This window comes from Erinaceus europaeus, chromosome 7, assembly GCF_950295315.1.
Source record: "Erinaceus europaeus chromosome 7, mEriEur2.1, whole genome shotgun sequence".
Classification (NCBI taxonomy): domain Eukaryota; kingdom Metazoa; phylum Chordata; class Mammalia; order Eulipotyphla; family Erinaceidae; genus Erinaceus; species Erinaceus europaeus.
Window position 1 is genome coordinate 72,777,398 of NC_080168.1, and position 18,387 is coordinate 72,795,784.

The 18,387-nt window shown below is 43.8% G+C and overlaps 1 protein-coding gene across 3 annotated transcripts in view; it reads right to left on the reverse strand.

Annotated features, from left to right (window-relative positions):
* Window positions 1-1,245: 1,245 nt before the first annotated feature.
* The window catches only part of VWA8 (von Willebrand factor A domain containing 8), a 408,658-nt gene continuing 391,516 nt past the window's right edge, over window positions 1,246-18,387 (reverse strand). For all 3 annotated transcript variants that reach the window (XM_060194755.1, XM_060194752.1, XM_060194753.1), the window contains 3 exons: window positions 5,464-5,562; window positions 4,268-4,506; window positions 1,246-1,716 (listed from right to left, as the gene is read on the reverse strand). In XM_060194755.1, coding sequence (XP_060050738.1) covers window positions 1,608-1,716; window positions 4,268-4,506; window positions 5,464-5,562 — 447 coding nt within the window. In that variant the 3' untranslated portion in view covers window positions 1,246-1,607. The remainder of the gene's footprint in view (window positions 1,717-4,267; window positions 4,507-5,463; window positions 5,563-18,387) is intronic.

An 18,387-nucleotide genomic window follows, 5' to 3' on the forward strand; every position in this document is an offset into this window, starting at 1 on the left:
ATATACTGTCTTTTTTTTTTTTTTTTTCTTTCTCAATAAGTACTTCTGCTCCTTGAAACATCTGTTGTTTTTAGCATTACATCTCAGACGACAGAGTGGAGTAGTGTGATGCTTTAAAGGCACAAGAACAAGAAGACACACACTTGACTCTGCCGCTGTGGCTGCGGCTGCATGGCAAACAGGACATTTCCTCTGTATCACTGAAAGGGTCATTTAAAACTCACAAACACAATCCAACGATGGTTTGAGTCCTTGGCCAAGAAAGCGAAATTGCTGAGAAAAGTAACCTCTCCTCAACACAAACTATTGTGGTTAGAAGGACTTTTAATGGGCTCAGTCCTGGACAGGTGTTGTTAAAATTTGTAGGCTCTGGCCAGCTGGCTTGCTTCACGGCGGGTAACAGAGACGCGGAGACAACGGCTGGGCAGGGAAGCTGTATTTCTTTATTCAGGAACAACGATTCATAAACTAAACCAAGCTAATCACCAAACAGAACTCTGCTGTCTCTTTGCCGTGGCGCAAGCACTCTCCCTTACTCTGTAACTCGGGAACTCTCCAACTCTGGAACTCTCATACTGGGGAACCCTCTGAAACTCTGGCACACTGGAACTCTCTCTTACTCTGTAACCCTGAAACTCTCGAACTCAGGAACTCTCTGGCCCTCTCTCTCTTCCTCTCAAACTCAGGAACTCCGGAACTCTGGCACTCTCCAACTCAGGAACCCTCTCCCTTACTCTGGAACTCTGAACTCTCGTATTCGGGAACCCTCTGAAACTCTTCCACTGTGGAACTCTCTCTTACTCTGTAACTCTGAAACTCTCGAACTCTGGCACTCTGGAACTCTCGTACTTGAGAGCCCTCTGAAACTCTGGCACACTGTTACTCTCTCTTACTCTCGAACTCAGGAACTCAGGAACTCTTGGACTCTCGAACTCAGGAACCCTCTCCTGGGGTTCTTCTGGGGCGGGGCCAAGCGGGCCCGCGAAATTAGCAGGCCTGATCCAATTCTCTTGGCGGGGGGGGGGGGGGGGGGGGGGGGAGAGGGCTAGAACAAGCCAATGTAAAGCATACGACAGACAGGCATTATCTTCTGGGCAACAAAGGAGAGAGAATGAAGGCCAGAATTGTACAGAAGCAGGTGGGTGGGTTGACAGAGGCTTGTAGCTTGATTTCCATGTATGATACAGGGGCTTCTCTGATGGGGGCACTTGTGTTATCTTTGGTGACCAGGTGAAGTATTAAGGCAAAAAGCAAGGAGGCATTCTCTGCGCCCCCAGTTTCTGCAAACAGCCTAAGTACTGTGGTTCTCCAGCCACCTTCCTTTAACCCTGGTCTTTTGTACAAGGCAAGCTGACCTGCCTTGTATTAAGCTGACTTACTTCCTCCATGGATTTGTAATCCATCGGTGACTATAGGTTTCCATGCCAGAGCCTCCATCTGGCTATTTTTCTGAGTTCTGAGCTAGTGAAGAGGAGAACACCTGGGAAATGCCACAGTCAAAAGCCATCACCGCCATTCCCTTGAGCTGTGACTTCTTTTCTCTAGCTGACGTGCCACTCCTATCTCACGCTGACCGCTGGAGTAGGTAGGTCGCTGAGGAGCGTGTGCTACACAGTGGACAGCATGGTGGAGGTGAAGATCTGCTGCAGGATCTGAGGGATGTCCCTGGTGTCCATGGCAACAAAAGACCGGCCAGCAGGGAGTGTCTGCTGTAGCCTGTTAGGGAGGGAAGGAAACGAGGTGACCATGCATGTCGGGGTGCCCTGGCCAACCAAAGCATCCAGAGTGCTTCTTAGAAGAAAAAATCTTAGGGCTGGGTGGTGGCACACCTGGTCGAGTGCACACATTATCATGTGCAAGGACCCAGGTTCAAACCCCTGGTCTTCACCTACAGGTGGGAAGTTTCACAAATGGTGAAGCAGGTCAGGTCTGCAGGTGTTTGTCTTTCTTTATCTCCCCCTTTCCTCTCAACTTCTGTCTCTCTCTCTCCCAACTCTCCTCCCCCCAAAAAAAATAATAAAATAAAAGGAAAAGAGAAAGAGGAGGGAAAAAAATGAAGTTTTCCTAATTCCTTGCCCTTTTGGTGACTTAAGTGGTTGTAACCAGGCAACACAAAACTTGGAAGAGCAACAAAGGGAGGCACTTTGAAAGCAGTGAACCGAAAGGAAGAGACAAAGAAAGAAAGAGAGAAAGAAAGAAAGAAAGGGGGGAGACAGGAAAGTCAGTCAATCTTTTGGGTAAGAAAACCAGTGAGTTTGCAAAAAAGAAAAAAAAAAAGGAAAGCCAATTATTTTTCTACTGTTATTTCCTGGCATATTCTCTTTCTGAGACATGACATAGCCCTTGGGGCCAATCTGGGACTGGTTCACTTGGACCCCTCAGATGTTCTGGCGTCACACTGGAGCTCAGAGTCCTTTCCTTGCCTTAGAAAACAGGCTTTGGGGGGGGAAGCATTGCTCAGTCAAACCCAGCTGCTCCCTTTCTCCCAGGCTCTCACCCCCAACACACACTGCAACTGGAGTTGCAATCTGACTGACACAACAGCTACCTCATGGCAGGCGTGGCTCTTACAAAGGCTTGTGAAAACTGGCTGAAGCACCAACCTCTTGTTTGGAACCAAGGGTCATTTTTTTTTTTTTTTTGGAGCTAATGACAGTGCAAGAAAGTTCTGCCCAGAAGTATGCCCTCGCGCACACTGCCAGCCATGTTTGTTTTTGGAACAACATGTAATAAAACTCAGCCGTCCTGTGCAGTGTCATACACTTGGCATGCCCAGTAGATCAGTTAATTCTGCAGTGTGTCTCCTGCCAGTGGATGTTGGACCATTTCCCCAGGAAACCACAAGGGTATTATTGTGCTTGCTTAAATATTCCAACAGGATCTATTCACTGCAAAGATGAAACAGCTATTTCAGCTCGATCAGTATTTGAGCTTGCAGCCTGCTTCACATTAGACTGGGTAGGTTCTGAAGAAAGTGTGAGGAGAAAAGGCATGATTGGCATTTCTGGGACACACAGCATTCTGGGACATTACATCAGTCAGCTGTAATGAAGTTCTTTTCAACGGGAGAGTTTGAACTAGAGCAGCATTCAGGGACATGTAATGCAGTCCAGTAGTCTACCCACTCATTGCACACATGCTGGACCCTATGATCAATACATCACCTCACTCTGCAAGCCTGCAGCAAGGCAAAGGGAACAGAAAGTGGGAAAGATGATAGCACTTTGGACACTAAACCATATCTTAGTCAAGATGGGACTTTATCCCACAAGCTATGGCAGGTAAAAAATGTCGAATAAGAGAAGGGTGTGTGTGCTTTCAGTGGTTTTTTGCTCCTTATACTATTTTATATTTCAAGTAGAGAAAGGCCACAATGAAGTCATGTTTCCAGTTCCTTCCAGCTCAGCCACCATAAATTTCTCTCCTGAATAGTCCATGCATCATCTTATACGTATCCTTTGACATGACACTGGTCCCAGATGTTTCACTGGCATTGTTTCTCCAGAAAGAAGGAATGTGTGTGCGTGAGTACCCACGTAAACATACACTGGATGAAAGATCTCTATATATGTGGAGGGACATGACACTTAAGTTTGTGTATATGGCTGTAAGTGAAGTATGTGTATATATACTTCTCCTTCTCTTTCTCCTTCTTCTTAAGATTTTATTTATTTATGAGGAAGATAGGGAGAGAAAGAACCAGACATCACTCTGGCACATGTGCTGCTGGGGATCGAACTCGGGACCTCATGCTTGAGAGTCCAAAGCTCCATCACTGTGCCACCTCCTGGACCATTATATACAACTTATGTTAGGAAAATAGGAGATCTTTACTATGTTGAATATGAATTAAATACAGACTGATTACAAAGGAGTTTGGGACTCCGATACACTTACCAGTGGACAAACTGCTATTGTGTTGCTGGCTTAAATATAAAGCAAAAACTGGGCTGGGGTAGCTCAATCACAGAGCATGTATGAGGGTCTGGGTTTAACCCCCCACCAAAACAAAATATTTGCTCTGTAGTTGAGTAGATTGCCTAGAATATTGGAGAGTACAGATTCAATGCTCAGCACTAGATTAATAAAAATTAAAGTTATTTCCCATCTAAATTTGCTAGTGACTCTGGTTTCCGCCTCCTTCCATCTCTCCTACTGCCTCTCATAGCGATAAATTTCAGGTCCATGTAATGCTGTGTGTATTCCCAGTGTAAACTCAGGGAATCTCCAGACCTGGTGCTTTGCTGTCTTCTGTGAAGATACTCACCTGGTTGCTTGATCTCCCAAAGAGCCAATAAAAATGGCAAAAGCGTTGACTTGTGGGTTGCTCGTTAGGATCTGGGCAAACTTGGTAGGGTGGATGCCATATCGTGACAGGTTTGCATCACTTAGGACAATCACAAAGTACTCGTCTGCCTCTTCCTTGACGATGTCCTTGATGGCATGTTCGGTCCCCTCTAACGTGTGGTCCCCACTCATGCAGAACTGTGCGTGGGCATGCATCGTCTGGGGTTATAAGGGGAACACAGTGGTCATGGGTAAGGAGCCTGCTCCAGACAGATGTGCCCACTGCCCCTCTGTCAGAAATGCACAGACAGCAGTAGCTCCCTGATAACAAGCCTCTGAATTCTATTGGATCTGGATCTTAGTGTCAACAGTGCACTGTGACATTTGTAAGTGGCAAAGACTCTTGCTAGAAATAGGAAGTGTTTCCAAACTTTGCTGTTTGGCACTTACGTTAAATGGCAGCTGGAGATCTGAAAGTGAGATAGTATAAGAAGATTTAGAGCTGGATTTCAAACCATAGGGTAGAGAGTGACACAGGACACCTAATACATTTTTGAAAAACCTAACATGTGAAATAATTATATTTACATAGACAGTGACAGAAGGAGTTTGTTCTGAAATCAGGGTGTGTGTGTTTCTATTGTAGATTTATGTAAAATGAATTTATTGTTAGAAAGTATGCAAAGAAGACAAATGACTTGAGTTAGGGAATATTCTAAAATAGTCCAACAGGCTGTGATTTTTTTTTTTTTTTTTTGTTACTGTTCATTTTTACCAAGCACTGCTCAGCTCTGGTGGGTGGTGGTGCTAGGAATTGAACTCAGGAATCATTTAGGGGCTCAGGCATGGAAATCTTGCATAACCAATACTATCTCCCAAGCCCGTAAGAGGTTGGTCATTCTTTACCTTTTACTCAAATATATATGGGTTGAAAAATTATACAGAATATGGTAGGGGGGCAGGCTATAAAATCCTTATATAACATACTAGAAATAAGGCACCAAGTCTACATTTTTGTATGTGGGAAAAAGGATCTTAGACACAATGGTGCTTTCTCTGTTTAATGCTTGGCTGTCTGTGAAACAAGAAGTTTTTCTTTCCTGCATCTGACACTTTTTTAGTAAATCTTTTCAGTGATGAGAGAAGTTTTTGTAACACAGAAGCAATTCAGCTTACCTTGAGAATCTCCAGTCTCTGCTTGTTGTCCTTGGGAATCTTGTTTATGGGAACTAGACTGATATTGTAGCCATCTCCTGAATGTCCAGTGATGTCATACTGTGGGCAAGAAAGTCGGACCTGAACCCTCTGTCCACTGATTAACTGCCACCTTCTACCTCCCTAATATATATATATATATATATATATTCCTGAGAGGAAAAAGAGATTCAGAGAGAACAACACAAAGAGAGAGACCAGAGCACTGCTCAGCTTTGGCTTCTGGTGGTGCTGGGGATGGAACCTGGGACGCTGGAGCCTCAAGCATGAAAGTCCTCTGTATAACCATTATGCTGTCTCCCATGCCCAAGCTTCTCCTTCTTTCACCTGTCAACTTTCAGAACTGCTTAACATGTGGCCATAGAGAAGTATGGAGGGATAGACGTGTGTTTATGCACAAAAATTCACTCCAAACTTCTTGCATTCTGGTTTTGTGTGTGTGTATGTGTGTGTGTGTGTGTGTGTCCTCAGCTCTTGGACAGTAGGGAGAAAGTATGGTGAGGGCTCCAGTGTGTGTGTGTGTGTGTGTGTGTGTGTGTGTGTGTGTGTGTGTCCTCAGCTCTTGGACAGTAGGGAGAAAGTATGATGAGGGCTCCAGCAGCTACCGTGAATCCATGCTTTACTCTCAGAAGTGAATTAAAGCTGTCACAGCCTTACATGCTGTTCTGAGCAGGACTCCAAGGGGGCCCCAAGATTCTTCCCTGCCAATGTGCACTGTCTGAAGAGTCTTCTCCCCTTCACGTAGGCAGGACAGTGAGTGTGGTGGGAGGTCACTCAGGGTGGTGCTATAAATGTCATGTGGCAAGAGATACTAAAGAAGCAGTGAAAGCTACTGAGTTTATCGACAGGGGAATCATCTTGGTGGGCCTTAGCAAGCGAAGCACTTTTCACAGATGTTTCTGTGGCTGTGATGAGGGGCACAGTGGGGCAAGGCCCCAAGAGCGGCATCAAGGGCAGCCCTGGCTGAGACGTTCTGTAACTGTTCTGTAACTGCCAGATGCTGAGCTCTGCTCACAGTTTGGACAGTCCTGGAAGCAGAGTCTTTCTCAGAGCCACCAGGCAGGAACCCAGACTGACTGTCACCTTGAGTTAAGCCCTAGAAGTTGCTAAGCAGTGGCCTGGCCCAACCTTCATGGGCTTGGGAAATACGGGTATTGCTGAGCTTCAAATGGGTATTGTGGGGGCCAGCAGATGGTTTACCTGCATGGGACTTGGGTTTGAGTCGCAGGCCACCATGTGGGAGCATGTGAAGAGGGAAACTTTACAAGTGGTGGAATGGTGCTGCAGTTTCGTTCCCTTCCTTTCTCTCTCCCTCCCTCTCTGTCTCTCACTCTATCCAGAAGGGGGACAAAAAAAGCTGCTGGGAGTGGTGGTGTCATGCACACACTAAGCCCAAGTGATAAGTGGAAAAAGAAGTGAGAATTCTAATTTAAGATGCTACATTGGTGGTCATTTATTACACAGCAATGAAAACATTACATATATATGCATATATACCCACACCTATATACTCATCTAATGCAAATTTAAAATGTATTCACTGTAGATAGTCTTAAACACACAAAATAGGGAGTCGGGCAGTAGTGCGCTGTGGGTTAAGCACACATGGCATAAAAGATCCCGGATTGAGTCCTGGCTCCCCACCTGCAGGGAGGAGTCGCTTTACAAGTAGTGAAGCAGGTCTGCAGGTGTCTATCTTTCTCTCCCTCTGTCTTCCCCTCCACTCTCCATTTCTCTCTGTCCTGTCCAACAACAAAAATAGCAATGACAATGATAATAATAATAATGGGAAACAAAAGGGTAACAAAATGGGAAAATTAGCCTGCAGGAGCACAGTGTTTGTAGTGCAGGCACTGAGCCCCCGTGATAATCCTGGAAGTAAACAAACAAATACACAAAATAGAACCCAGAGGTAGTCTCTGTTAATGTAGTGTATGTTTCAGACTTACCTGTTTTTAATGGGTGCACTTGTGTGGAGGTGATGATAGCTTACTCAAGTTAAGAGTTTTCTGTTCTTTTTTTGGATAGAGACAGAAATTCAGAGGGAAGGGGAGGGAGATAGATAGACACCTACAGCATTGCTTCACCCCTCATGAAGCTCCCCCCACCCTGCGCATGTAAAGGCCGGGGACCTGAACCCAAGTCTCTGGGCATGATAATGTGTGTGCTCTCCCAGGTGTGCGACTGCCTGGCTCCACAGATGCTGGACTTCTGCTCTGTGCTGCCTAGTGTGTTTATGGCATAAACGCTCTGAGAAAGTCTGCAATCAAGAGCAGTAGTAACAAGTTTACTTTCTCCATGCTGATCATTCTTAGGTATGCACTTTTGTCTAGAAGCTGGGGTTGTATTTTTTATCCTAGCAACTGTGTGATAAACAGTCTCACCAAAATGACTAAAAGCAAGCCCTACTATAACTGAGACCACCTTACTTGAAAAGAACATGCATTCCTGTTCAGATTTTTTTTTTTTTTTTTTTTTTTTTTTTTGCAAAAATAGGAAGGAAGCAGGCCAGCCTGGTTATTTAGAGAGATGAGCTCTGTCTCAGACATGCTGACAGTATGGGTTCAGAAGATCTTGGCAAGGGTCTCACTGCTGGGGTGGAGGAGAAACCCAGAGCTGAGTGGTAAAAGGCAGTAGCAGGAAGCTGGTAAGGCGGGTTTCAGGAAGTGCCTATACTAGTGTGCTGTGTGGTGCTGCCCAGGGCCACCACAGAGATGGCCTTTGAATGAATGGGAACCTTTGAGAGGAAGTTTGTGACATAACAGACAGAACAAATGGATTGGTTGGGGGTATGCCTGGTAGAGTGCATATGTTATGATGTGCAAGGACCCAAGTTCAAGTCTCTATTCTCCACCTGAAGCAGGGAAGCTTCAGGAAGTATGGGGGCAGTGCTGCAGGAGTGTCTTTCTCCCTCTCTCTCTCTCTCTTTTTTTTTGTCTCTTAATTTCAAAAAGAAAGAAATGGTTGTAGGGGATGGTGGAGCTGTGAAGGCACCAAGCCCCAATGATAATCCTGGTGGCAAAAAAGAGAGAAGTACATAATGACAAGGAGAAGGGTATGGATGAGGTGACAGTGGGGGCAGTGGGCCTACAGACGAGGACAAATCAGAGGGCCTACTTTAGAGATTAGTCCTTCTGAGATTAAAACAATGGCAGTGAGAATAGAATGGACAGAGACAAATGTATCCCTGGAAGCACTCAGATTAAGGCCAATTGGAGATGTCTAAGATCATAGAGCTATCAATGAGCTACCAAATGGTTAATAAAATGCCCACCCAGAGCGCTACCTCACTAGGGAAAGAGAGACAGGATCGACCTGCCAATGCCCATGTTCAGCGGAGAAGCAATTACAGAAGCCAGACCTTCCACCTTCTGCACCCCACAATGATCCATACTCCCAGAGGGATAAGAATAGGAAAGCTGTCAAGGGAGGGGATGGGATATGGAGTTCTGGTGGTAATAATTATGTGGAATTGTACCCCTCTCATCTGATGGTCTTGTTAATATTTCCATTTTTATAAATAAAATACTAAAAAAGAAAAAAAAACCAAAATGTCCACCCTCTGCCTCTGATGAATGGTCATTACAGAATACTGAGAAACTCAGAATCAGGCTTCCAAAGTCCCTGGAGTTCTGTGAAAGCCCTTGGCAGTGCAGGCAGCTGGCTTCATCCTCTGCAAGGGGTATCCAGAGCCAGAGGTCTGAACCTTTGGTCCCACAGATCCTTCACCCAGTAGGAGGAGCATGGGCAGAGGAGGACTTCACTAGGGGCTCCTTGGGAATACTTCATGCCTGTAAGGTTGCAAGTGTTGCTTTACTGATGCATTTATTTATTTGAAAAGATAGACATTGAAAGGGGAGGGATAGATAGCTTCAGCACTGCTCATGAAAGTTCCCCCCTTGCAGGTTGGGACTGGGGACTCAAGCCCAATCCCTTGCTCACGGCAGCATGTATGCTCAACTGCATGTGCCACCGACCTGATCCCTGAAGATCCATGGAGGAAATTTACCAATTCATGTCAAAAGTTTCATGACATGTGCTTCCTAAGGAGGTGACAAATCCCAGCTGAAAAAAGAAATCTGTTGGGTATATACAGTATGCTGCCAGTGTGGTGAAGAGAGAAGAGATGAACCTGACACCCCAGAGCTGCACAGCGCTTGCAGCTGGCCCCTGTGGAGAGCACCTGCTTCAGTGCATACCTCGGGCCATATGCTTAGGGTGGCGACTGCATGGACTTGAGAGCCTGTGAGGCCCTTCCAAGTCTGGTTTGACAGAGGTCATGTCAGAAAGGGTCTGAAAGCCCTCAAAAAGAAAGTCCCTCCAGGTGATGGCCCATGAGCTGCTTTATGACAGGATGGATGAAGTGATCTATTCAATAGGCTCTCACAAAGGTCCCCAAGTCAGAAGTAAGTTTCTCTTATTTAGCTGAGGTGAGAGAGCTATAGACTTGCCTTTTAACTAATGACTAATGGTCTTATTAATCAGGTGATCATGTATGAGATGACATACATAAATATTTGACCCTATTGACAACTGCCCAATTATGAAACAAACAGCAGTCAAATGAGCAGAACATTACATATGATCAGAACATTTCAGAAGTGACCCAATTAGCATGGGATTCTGTCTGTCTTCCTTTCCTTCACTTAATTATTTTCCCAAGACAGAAAAAGCACATTTTAGGCTGGGAGACAGCATAAGCTTCTGCAAAAGACTTCTATGCCTGAGGCTCAGACCTGCTAGGTTCAGTCTTCACCACCACCATAAGCCAGAGCTGAGCAATGCTCTGGTCTCTCTCTCCTCTCTCTTTCATTAAAATAATCAAATAAAAACTGAAAAAGAAAAGAAAAATATTCTACTTTTCTAGGCAAATGAGATAAAGACAGGCAGGGCCTGGGCCTCTCTCCCTCCCTGCTTTCCTTGCTTTCTTGTGGGCAGGAAAGTGTTCTGTGTAGAAGAGTCTGCCTTTGTCTGTCATTAGCTAGCAGAGCAGAGGCTAAAGAGACACGCCCAAGTTTGGGGCTTATAAATTGGTTGGTAGGTTGTAGTTCTCAGCTTCCAGATGGGTTTGGGGACTGATTATTCTGTGTTCAGAATACATCCAAACAGATGGTGCTCCCCGGTATTACTGTAGATTATTTTAAGTTTCCATTATAAAAGTGCTTCTACATCTTAAGTTTCCAGTATCTGGCAAGCCAAGGACCCCAAGATGTTTTACAGACAGTAGTTTGTTGATCCTCAAAGCTCTTGGGGTTTCAAGGAAGAAGGCTATCAACACACTCGTTTCCACTGATAACACCATTCATTCTCCCATTCTGCTTCCTGTCATGACCAATGTCAAATCAGATGTGACCGGGTCTCCACACAAGCTTCCACGGAGGAATCAACAGGCGCCATTAGACAAGAGCCCCACTGCCAGTACAAACCAGCTAATGTTTAGATCATAACTATTCCTGACCTCAAAGTTTCGTGGTCATGGTTTCTCCATTTTTCAACGCAGCTGTTAAATCCTGGTGGAGACTTAGATCCTCTTAGATACTGAACTACATTAGCAGAGAAAAATCTCAACAAGGAAAGACCAATTTCAACAGTTTTTTCTTAAGGAGCTTGTTTAAATGCCCTTTTCCATTTTCTTTGGACAATCTCATCTATTTAGAGAAAGGGATTACAAATGAAAACAAGTGCTGGGTCTCAGTACAATGCGCAGGTGCAGTAGCTAAGAAGGATGGTTGATGACAGGCTACAGAGAAAGCTCTGTTTAGCACAAAGCTATGAGCATTTCTGGGTGGATTCATATTTAGCTTTATATTAGGGAGGATAGTAATGGGCTAACTTTAGGAGTGATGGTGCTTCATTACACATTCACATGCTGAGCAGAAGAGACAGTCATCTGTGGCTATTTCTGAAGACTGATGTTATGAAAGTCTAACCTTCAAAAATCCAAATATACCATTCTAGGGTGGCACTACAGACAGTGAGGATCAGCCAATCAGAGAAGAGCCCTGTGGTTTAGAAGGTCATGAGAGGTACTGGCGCCAAGCCTGGGGTGTTAGTCAATAAGTGACCTGTCTGATCAGCTTCTGTCAGCTTTGTGACATAGAAATTACTAGAAAACTGTCCTGAAGGTTGAGAGTTTTAGATATGGCTCTGACATGATCAAGTTTTTAGACTCGAGCAAGTCACTTAACCTTTCCAAATGCAAGTCACTTAACCTTTCCAAATCTCGTTTCCACCTTGTAAATGACTTGGCATTCCATGGCAACATTGTACACTTGTAAGTTACTTATAGTTAACCTCTCTGGCAAATGGGTTTATCTGATCTTTTGGGGCTCCTGACATAATAGAAGAATACAGTGAGTGGAATATTAACAAAAAGTTTTGTTTTTATGCCTATATATTTCTTTATTTATTGGCTAGAGACAGCCAGAAATCACGAGGGTGAGATAGAGTGAGACAGACACCTGCAGTACTGCGGACTTGAACTTGAGTGATGTGAGCATTCTACTGGGTACATTACCACCCAGCCCCTAACATATAACATATATAGTTCTTTATACTTTACAGAGTTTTCTACTTATTGTGTTTTGATTCTTCCCATAACTTTTGGGGTCAGTACAATTCACCTCATTTTATAAATGCAGAGGTTGGTGCTCAGAGATTTTAACGTGCTTTCTTAAGGCCAAAGATCTTAGTATTCACAGGAGTGGAAATCAAACCCAGATGCTTTGAATTTAAATCTGTTTTTTTCCCTCCTTTGCCATCACCACTACTATGGCCTGGTGACTGCATGACTCCATTGTTCTTAATGGAGACTTTTTTTTCTCTTTCTTTCATTCTAAGAGAGGATGGGAGACAGGGACAAAGAAGGACAGAGGCACCTGCAGCATTAGTCTACTGCTTGTGAACCTTCCCTCCTGCAGATGAGGGTTGGGGGCTTGAAGCAGGGTTCTTGCACATAGTAACATGTGTGCCCTAGCAGGTATGCCACCACCTAGCCCCTAAATCCAGTGTTTCTACTCTAGAGAAATAACCATTTCCTAACGATTCCTGAGTCATCTGGCTGGGTCCCCTCCTAAAGTTTTCTTGAGTGGTTGGGTTTGTCATAACTTCTACATCAACAATTAAATCAAATTTGACTGCTCATTTAACTTGACTCAAGATTGTGTACTCTTCTTTGGTCCTATCTCTGTGCAACAGCAAGCCTGTCCCCCCTCAAAGTCTGACAGGATGGTTGAGTTCTCTTTTAAACTTGTGAAATATTTCCTGAGATATCAAAAAAAAAAAAAGGTTGACTGCTGGCACTAAATTAAAAATTTGACAGATGAAACTGCTCAGATAAGAGCTGTTGATAAGCTGTATCTTTCCACATCCTTCTAGCATTAACCCAGCCTTTCTGACCAAGGTCTCTTCTCAGACAAGCTATGTCTCTATACTTCCTATGGATGAGGATGTACTTTCTATAATTGGCACATTTGCTCCTGAATTACAGTTTTGTAAAAGTACAGATTAGACAGAAATAAAATGGCTGGGAGGAAGAGGGGGAATAGAGCAGCAATTAGAAATGACCTCTTCTTCGGGCTACTAAAGAGATACCACAAAATTAAAAATAGATTTATCAATGGTCCAGGAAGTTCCCACTCATACTAAATACCCACTCCTGGAGACTGGATCAAAAGACAGACTAAGTTAGAATACTGTACCAACACCCATCAACAATGTATTGTGAACTTAAATTATTATTATTATTTTGCCTCCAGGATTATCGCTGGGGCTCGGTGCCTGCACTACGAATCCATTGCTCCTGGAGGCCATGTTTCCCATTTTTGTTGCCCTTGTTATTCTTGTTATTGTTGTTATAGCTGTTGTTTTGTAGGATAGAGAGAAATGGAGAGAGGAGGGGAAGACAGAGAGGGGGAGAAAAAGATAGACACCTGCAGACCTGCTTCACCACCTGTGAAGCAACCCCCTGCAGGTGGGGAGCCAGGGGCTCAAATTGGAATCCTTATGCCAATCCTTGTGCTTCGCGCCATGTGTGCTTAACCCACTGTGCTACTGCCAGGCCCCTGCACTTGACATTTTTTAAGAGGGCATATCAACAGATCATTAGCCTCCTAATAAAAAAAAAAGAAGGAGATGAAAAGGGTGGATTCATGTTAAGAATTCTAATAGCAATAAGATAAAACATTAAAGAAGAAAAAAAGGGCCCAGGGAAATAGGTCAGTGTTAAAGTATAGGACTTACATATCAGGGAGGCCCACATGCCAGCACATGCCAGAGCTAGGTAGGGTTCTTATATCCTCTTTCATAAGAGAAGATATGTCTTAAGATAAAAGGCAGGGCTATTGTCTTGGTGTGCTTTCTGTATAGTTACTTCAATTTCATTTCATTCAAATAAAATATTATCTGGTACATAAATTTCACTTTTTAGTTTGTTCTTTTATTCTGTTTCTTCATTGTTTGACCTGTTAGATACTCACACTTATAAAACCCATATAAACATTATGTAAATACAACAATGCCATTCTTTAAAACAAATGAAACACTCAGTAACCACTACACCCTCTGAAAACAAATAAAGAAACAAAGAATTAAGAAGTCCCTGGAGTCAGAAGTCATAGTATTTACAGTCTAGTGAGTTGTCATAAAACTCTTATCCTATGGTTTTTGTCTGTGTTTGCTTTTTATAAATAAAAATTTTTAAAAAGTCATGATGCATTTTTGCATAGGAAAGCTACATCCTGACTTTTCCGACAACCCAATAGTTATGTGACTGTGGGAGACACATAGTATCTCTGAACTCTGACTTGCTCAACTGGAAAACTTAGGCTGGCCAAAATAATTCTTTCAAAGGTTTTTATTTCCATGGGAGACAGACCAGAGCACTGCTCAACTCTGGCATATAGTAGTGCTAAGAACTGAACCTAGGACCTGTGGGGTGTCAGGCATGAAAGCCTGGTGTGCTATCTCCCAAGCCTTGGTAATAATTTCCCAAATCATCTCTGTCCTCAAAGTCCTAAAAAAAGAAAGAAAAAAAAAATCCAATGGCATGCCTAAGAAATGAATACAAAAACCTTTCCACACTTGTAACTGTTTTTTTCCTAAGAGGATGAGTCATTGGTGTATTGCACCAAAGTAAGACTCTGGGGGCAAGTGGGGGGCAGTGTTAATGTCCTGGAACATGATGGCAGAGGAGGACCTGGCACGGGTGGGGGGTTTAGCGTGGTAAACTGAGAAATGTTACACATGTACAAACTATTGTATTTTACTATCGACTGAAAACCATTAGTCTCTCCAATTAAAATAAATAAATAAACAAATAAATAAAAGAGGGTGGGTCATTTCAACCTGAGGACTGAGGAAAACTTTAAAAAGAAAAGAAGGTGTCTGAGTCTAAGGCCCAAGAATAAGGGGTTTCACAACTCCTTGATTTAAACATGGTGCTACTTTTGTTTATTCAAGGCACCAGGGGTCAAATTCAGGACCTCAGGTTTGCAAGGCATGTGCTCTACCACTGAACTACATTTCTGAACCCTAAATAAATAACAAAGAAAAAAATTGCTGTGAAACTCTTTCCAAAAGAGTAACAGCACAAACTCCCAGGCCGTGAAACATTTTACACTGCTCATATAAGGGGGACTGTTAGGGTTGGCTTGGTGTGGGGGTGGGGGTTCCAGGAAGTGGGTAAAAAGTACTGCTCACTCACTCTTGCCTCTCAATACCCCTCAGGTGCCCACAGCTTCAGAGTAGCTAATTTATCTCTGTCAAACCAAACCTGAGTATCTTTCTTTCTTCAAAGTCAGACCACTCAATAATTAAGCCTGTTCTGTGAAGTCACTATGCACTCGCTGGAGAGATCATCACCTAGCTTTTGGTGGTGAGTACTTTGAAGAAAAAAAAAATCAAGACAAGAGGAAGAAGGAAAGAAAGAAAATAAGGAGGAAAAAAAATGAAGACAGTAAATGTTTTGAAGGGAAATCTACTTTCAGATTCCTAGGGATGTAGAAGGATAGCAAAGAACAAAGTGGAATGCATATAAAGGGAAACAAATGCTTCCAGACTGAAATAAAATGGTTCACGTAGTCACTGCCATTGTACTGTTCATTGCAGTGTTTGAGTGCTATATGAACATTAGCGATTCTGTTGATTATAAGATTAGAGGAGTTTACGCTGATCTCTAGCAAATAATGTTGTTCTTGTCTTAAGTGATCTACCAGAAATGCAGTTCCTGGGACTAATTGAATTCAGTGGGTGGAACACTTAGGAGAAACTCCAGATGGTTTTGAAATTGGTCCTGCCACTGAATTCCCTTCCCTTCTTAGCAGTTCTGGCTCCCGGGCCCCTGTGGTTTGGCATGGAGCCCGCTAAGGTAGAATGAAACGTGGAGGTTGGCGCCAAGTGCATCTCCTGGAGCGGGGCTGCCCTGACCCAGAGTCAGGAGCTGAGTCCCAGCCAAACCAAATACAGGCAGAGACCAAGAGAGGCATTCTGGGGGAAGAGTCCAGATCACTGAGCCAGGCCACTGGCCTGTGAAGGTTTCAAAGCAAACATAGGCCAGACACCTTTACAATAGGAAGGCTTACTATGGGAATGGTGTTATTAAAGACAGTCTGAAACTTGCGTGTTTCAGAGCATGGACAGATAAATAAGGGGAACTCTTGTCATCTGTTCATGCTTCTTTGTTGACATGCAGCATTACACATTGTCAATAGTTATCTCAAGCTTTGTGCTTCTCTCACACACAAGAAACACAAAGTCGGAGTGACCTGAGTTTGACCACAGTGTGAGGGTGCAGAATAGAGGTGGTGAAATTCTGTCACCAGGCACATAAGCAGCAAAGATGTGAGAAGATGCTAGTGAGACCAGCCAGCAGAGAGGGGTGCTTAGCTAGACAGATCAGGCTTCCAGAGAAGCCTGATGATTCCTTCTACATTTTATACTGCACATACTCCTTGTCTCCCCCCCCCCCCATGCTTGCTTTTAGGCAGAAAAAAATCTCAGAGATTAAGTAGGGTCTATGTCTCCACCTCTCCACCTTCTGCAAAAGAGGTCTGGAGGGTCCAGCACAATTTGGGGGACAGGAAGATTTCTTGGTATGCCAATCTGCTAGGAGTTCTGAAGCTATAGAGGATGCTAGGACAAGGTAAATGGCAGTGTGAGAAAACACTCTGATCTAGAATAAGAATATTCTAGAAGAGAACTAACTGACTGGAACTCTCAAGAATGCCTGATTACATGAGGCTAAGGAGACATTAGAGTCCCAGAAACAACGTGTGGATATGGAGTTGTGGTGGGGTGGGAAGAGGCAGACAATTAGAAAAGATTCTTTTGGAGGCTTTGGCAAAAGTGAATTTGAATTTGATATTGTAAGTTATTATGGTGTGATATTCTTAGCTGACAATGGCACTGAGGTTGTGTCAGAGAAAGTCCTCCCTCTTAAGCGAAGCATGATAAAGTATTGAGACCAGAAGTACTAAGATGTTTGAAATTCCCTTTCAGATGGTTCTGAGAGAGAAACAGAAAACATCAACAGCCAGTGACTCTCTGTAAAGGCATGTATGTAGCTGTTCCTTCCACTGTTAACTTCTTTGTAGGTTTGGAATTTCTCAGAAGAAATCAGGAAGTGAAGGGGAAAGTTTTTTAAACCAAAGGAGAAATCAAAATGGTTCCTGGGTTGCAGTTCTCCTGAATTTGAGGGAAGCCCTCCACGTTTCTGGGCCTCTGCTTTTCTATCTGAGGAGTGAGGGGACTAGAGTAGTGACCCCAACTCTAAAGTCTAGGGACAAGAGGAGAAGTTTGCAGGGCCAGGGCATGTATGCTTTCTCCATCCCGTTCCCCTGCCCCAGTAAGATCACCCTTCCTCAAAGAGCTGTTCTGTCAAATCTTGAAGACTTTTTTTTCTTGTTGGAAAGATTTTAATGCACTGGTTTCAAAAAGACTTTGTGTGAGCTTAAAAAGAAGTTCTAATGGGGGGCTGGTGGGGGGAGGCAGTGATGCATCTGGTTGAGTGCACATGTAACCATTTGCAAGGATCTGGGTTCAAGCTCCTGGAACACACCTGCAGGGGGTAGGGAGCTTCATGAACAGTGAGGCAGTGCTGCAGGTGTGTCTCTTTCACCATCTCCTCTCCTCTCAACCTCTCTCTGTCCTATCAAATAAAAAACAGAACAAAACAAAAACAAAAAACGGCCACCAGGAGTGGTGGATTTATCATATAGGAATTGCCCAGCAATAACCCTGGTGACAATATTAAAAAAAAAAGTTCTAAGGAACCATAGTGGATGTGATGGAGTATGTTTCTAAGTACAAGAAACATCCATAAAACCACTAAAGCACTGCCTGTTAAGAATCAAATAGCATAAAAATACTAAAGACAACATCAAACCTTAAGTTATTCTTACTTGGTATATTTTCAGTTGGACTTGGCTAGCACATGCCAATCTTCTCAATGTATCAGTGACTGTACTGAAAAGACTGAGCAAGTCTCTGTACTGTTCTGGCCATGGAAAAGACTCTCAGCAGGGGCTGGGTGATGGTGCACCAGGTTAATGTGCATAGTATGAAGTGCAAGGATCCCAGTTTGAGCTCCCAACTCCCCACCTACTGGGCAGTCGCTTCACAGGTGGTGAAGTAGGTTTGCTGCAGGTGTCTATATTTCTCTCTCTCCCTTTCTATCCTCCCCTCCCCTCTCAATTTCTCTGTGTCCTAAAGAAGAAAAAAAAAGGCCTCCAGGAGCAGTGGATTCATAGTGCTAACACCAAGCCCCAGTGATAACCCTGAAGGAAGAGAGAGAGAGAGAGAGAGAGAGAGACTCTTAACAAACTAGTGCTTGTTGGGGAATGGGGCTCCCCTAAAGAAGGTGGTCAGAAAAAGAATTCTTTGTTCTTA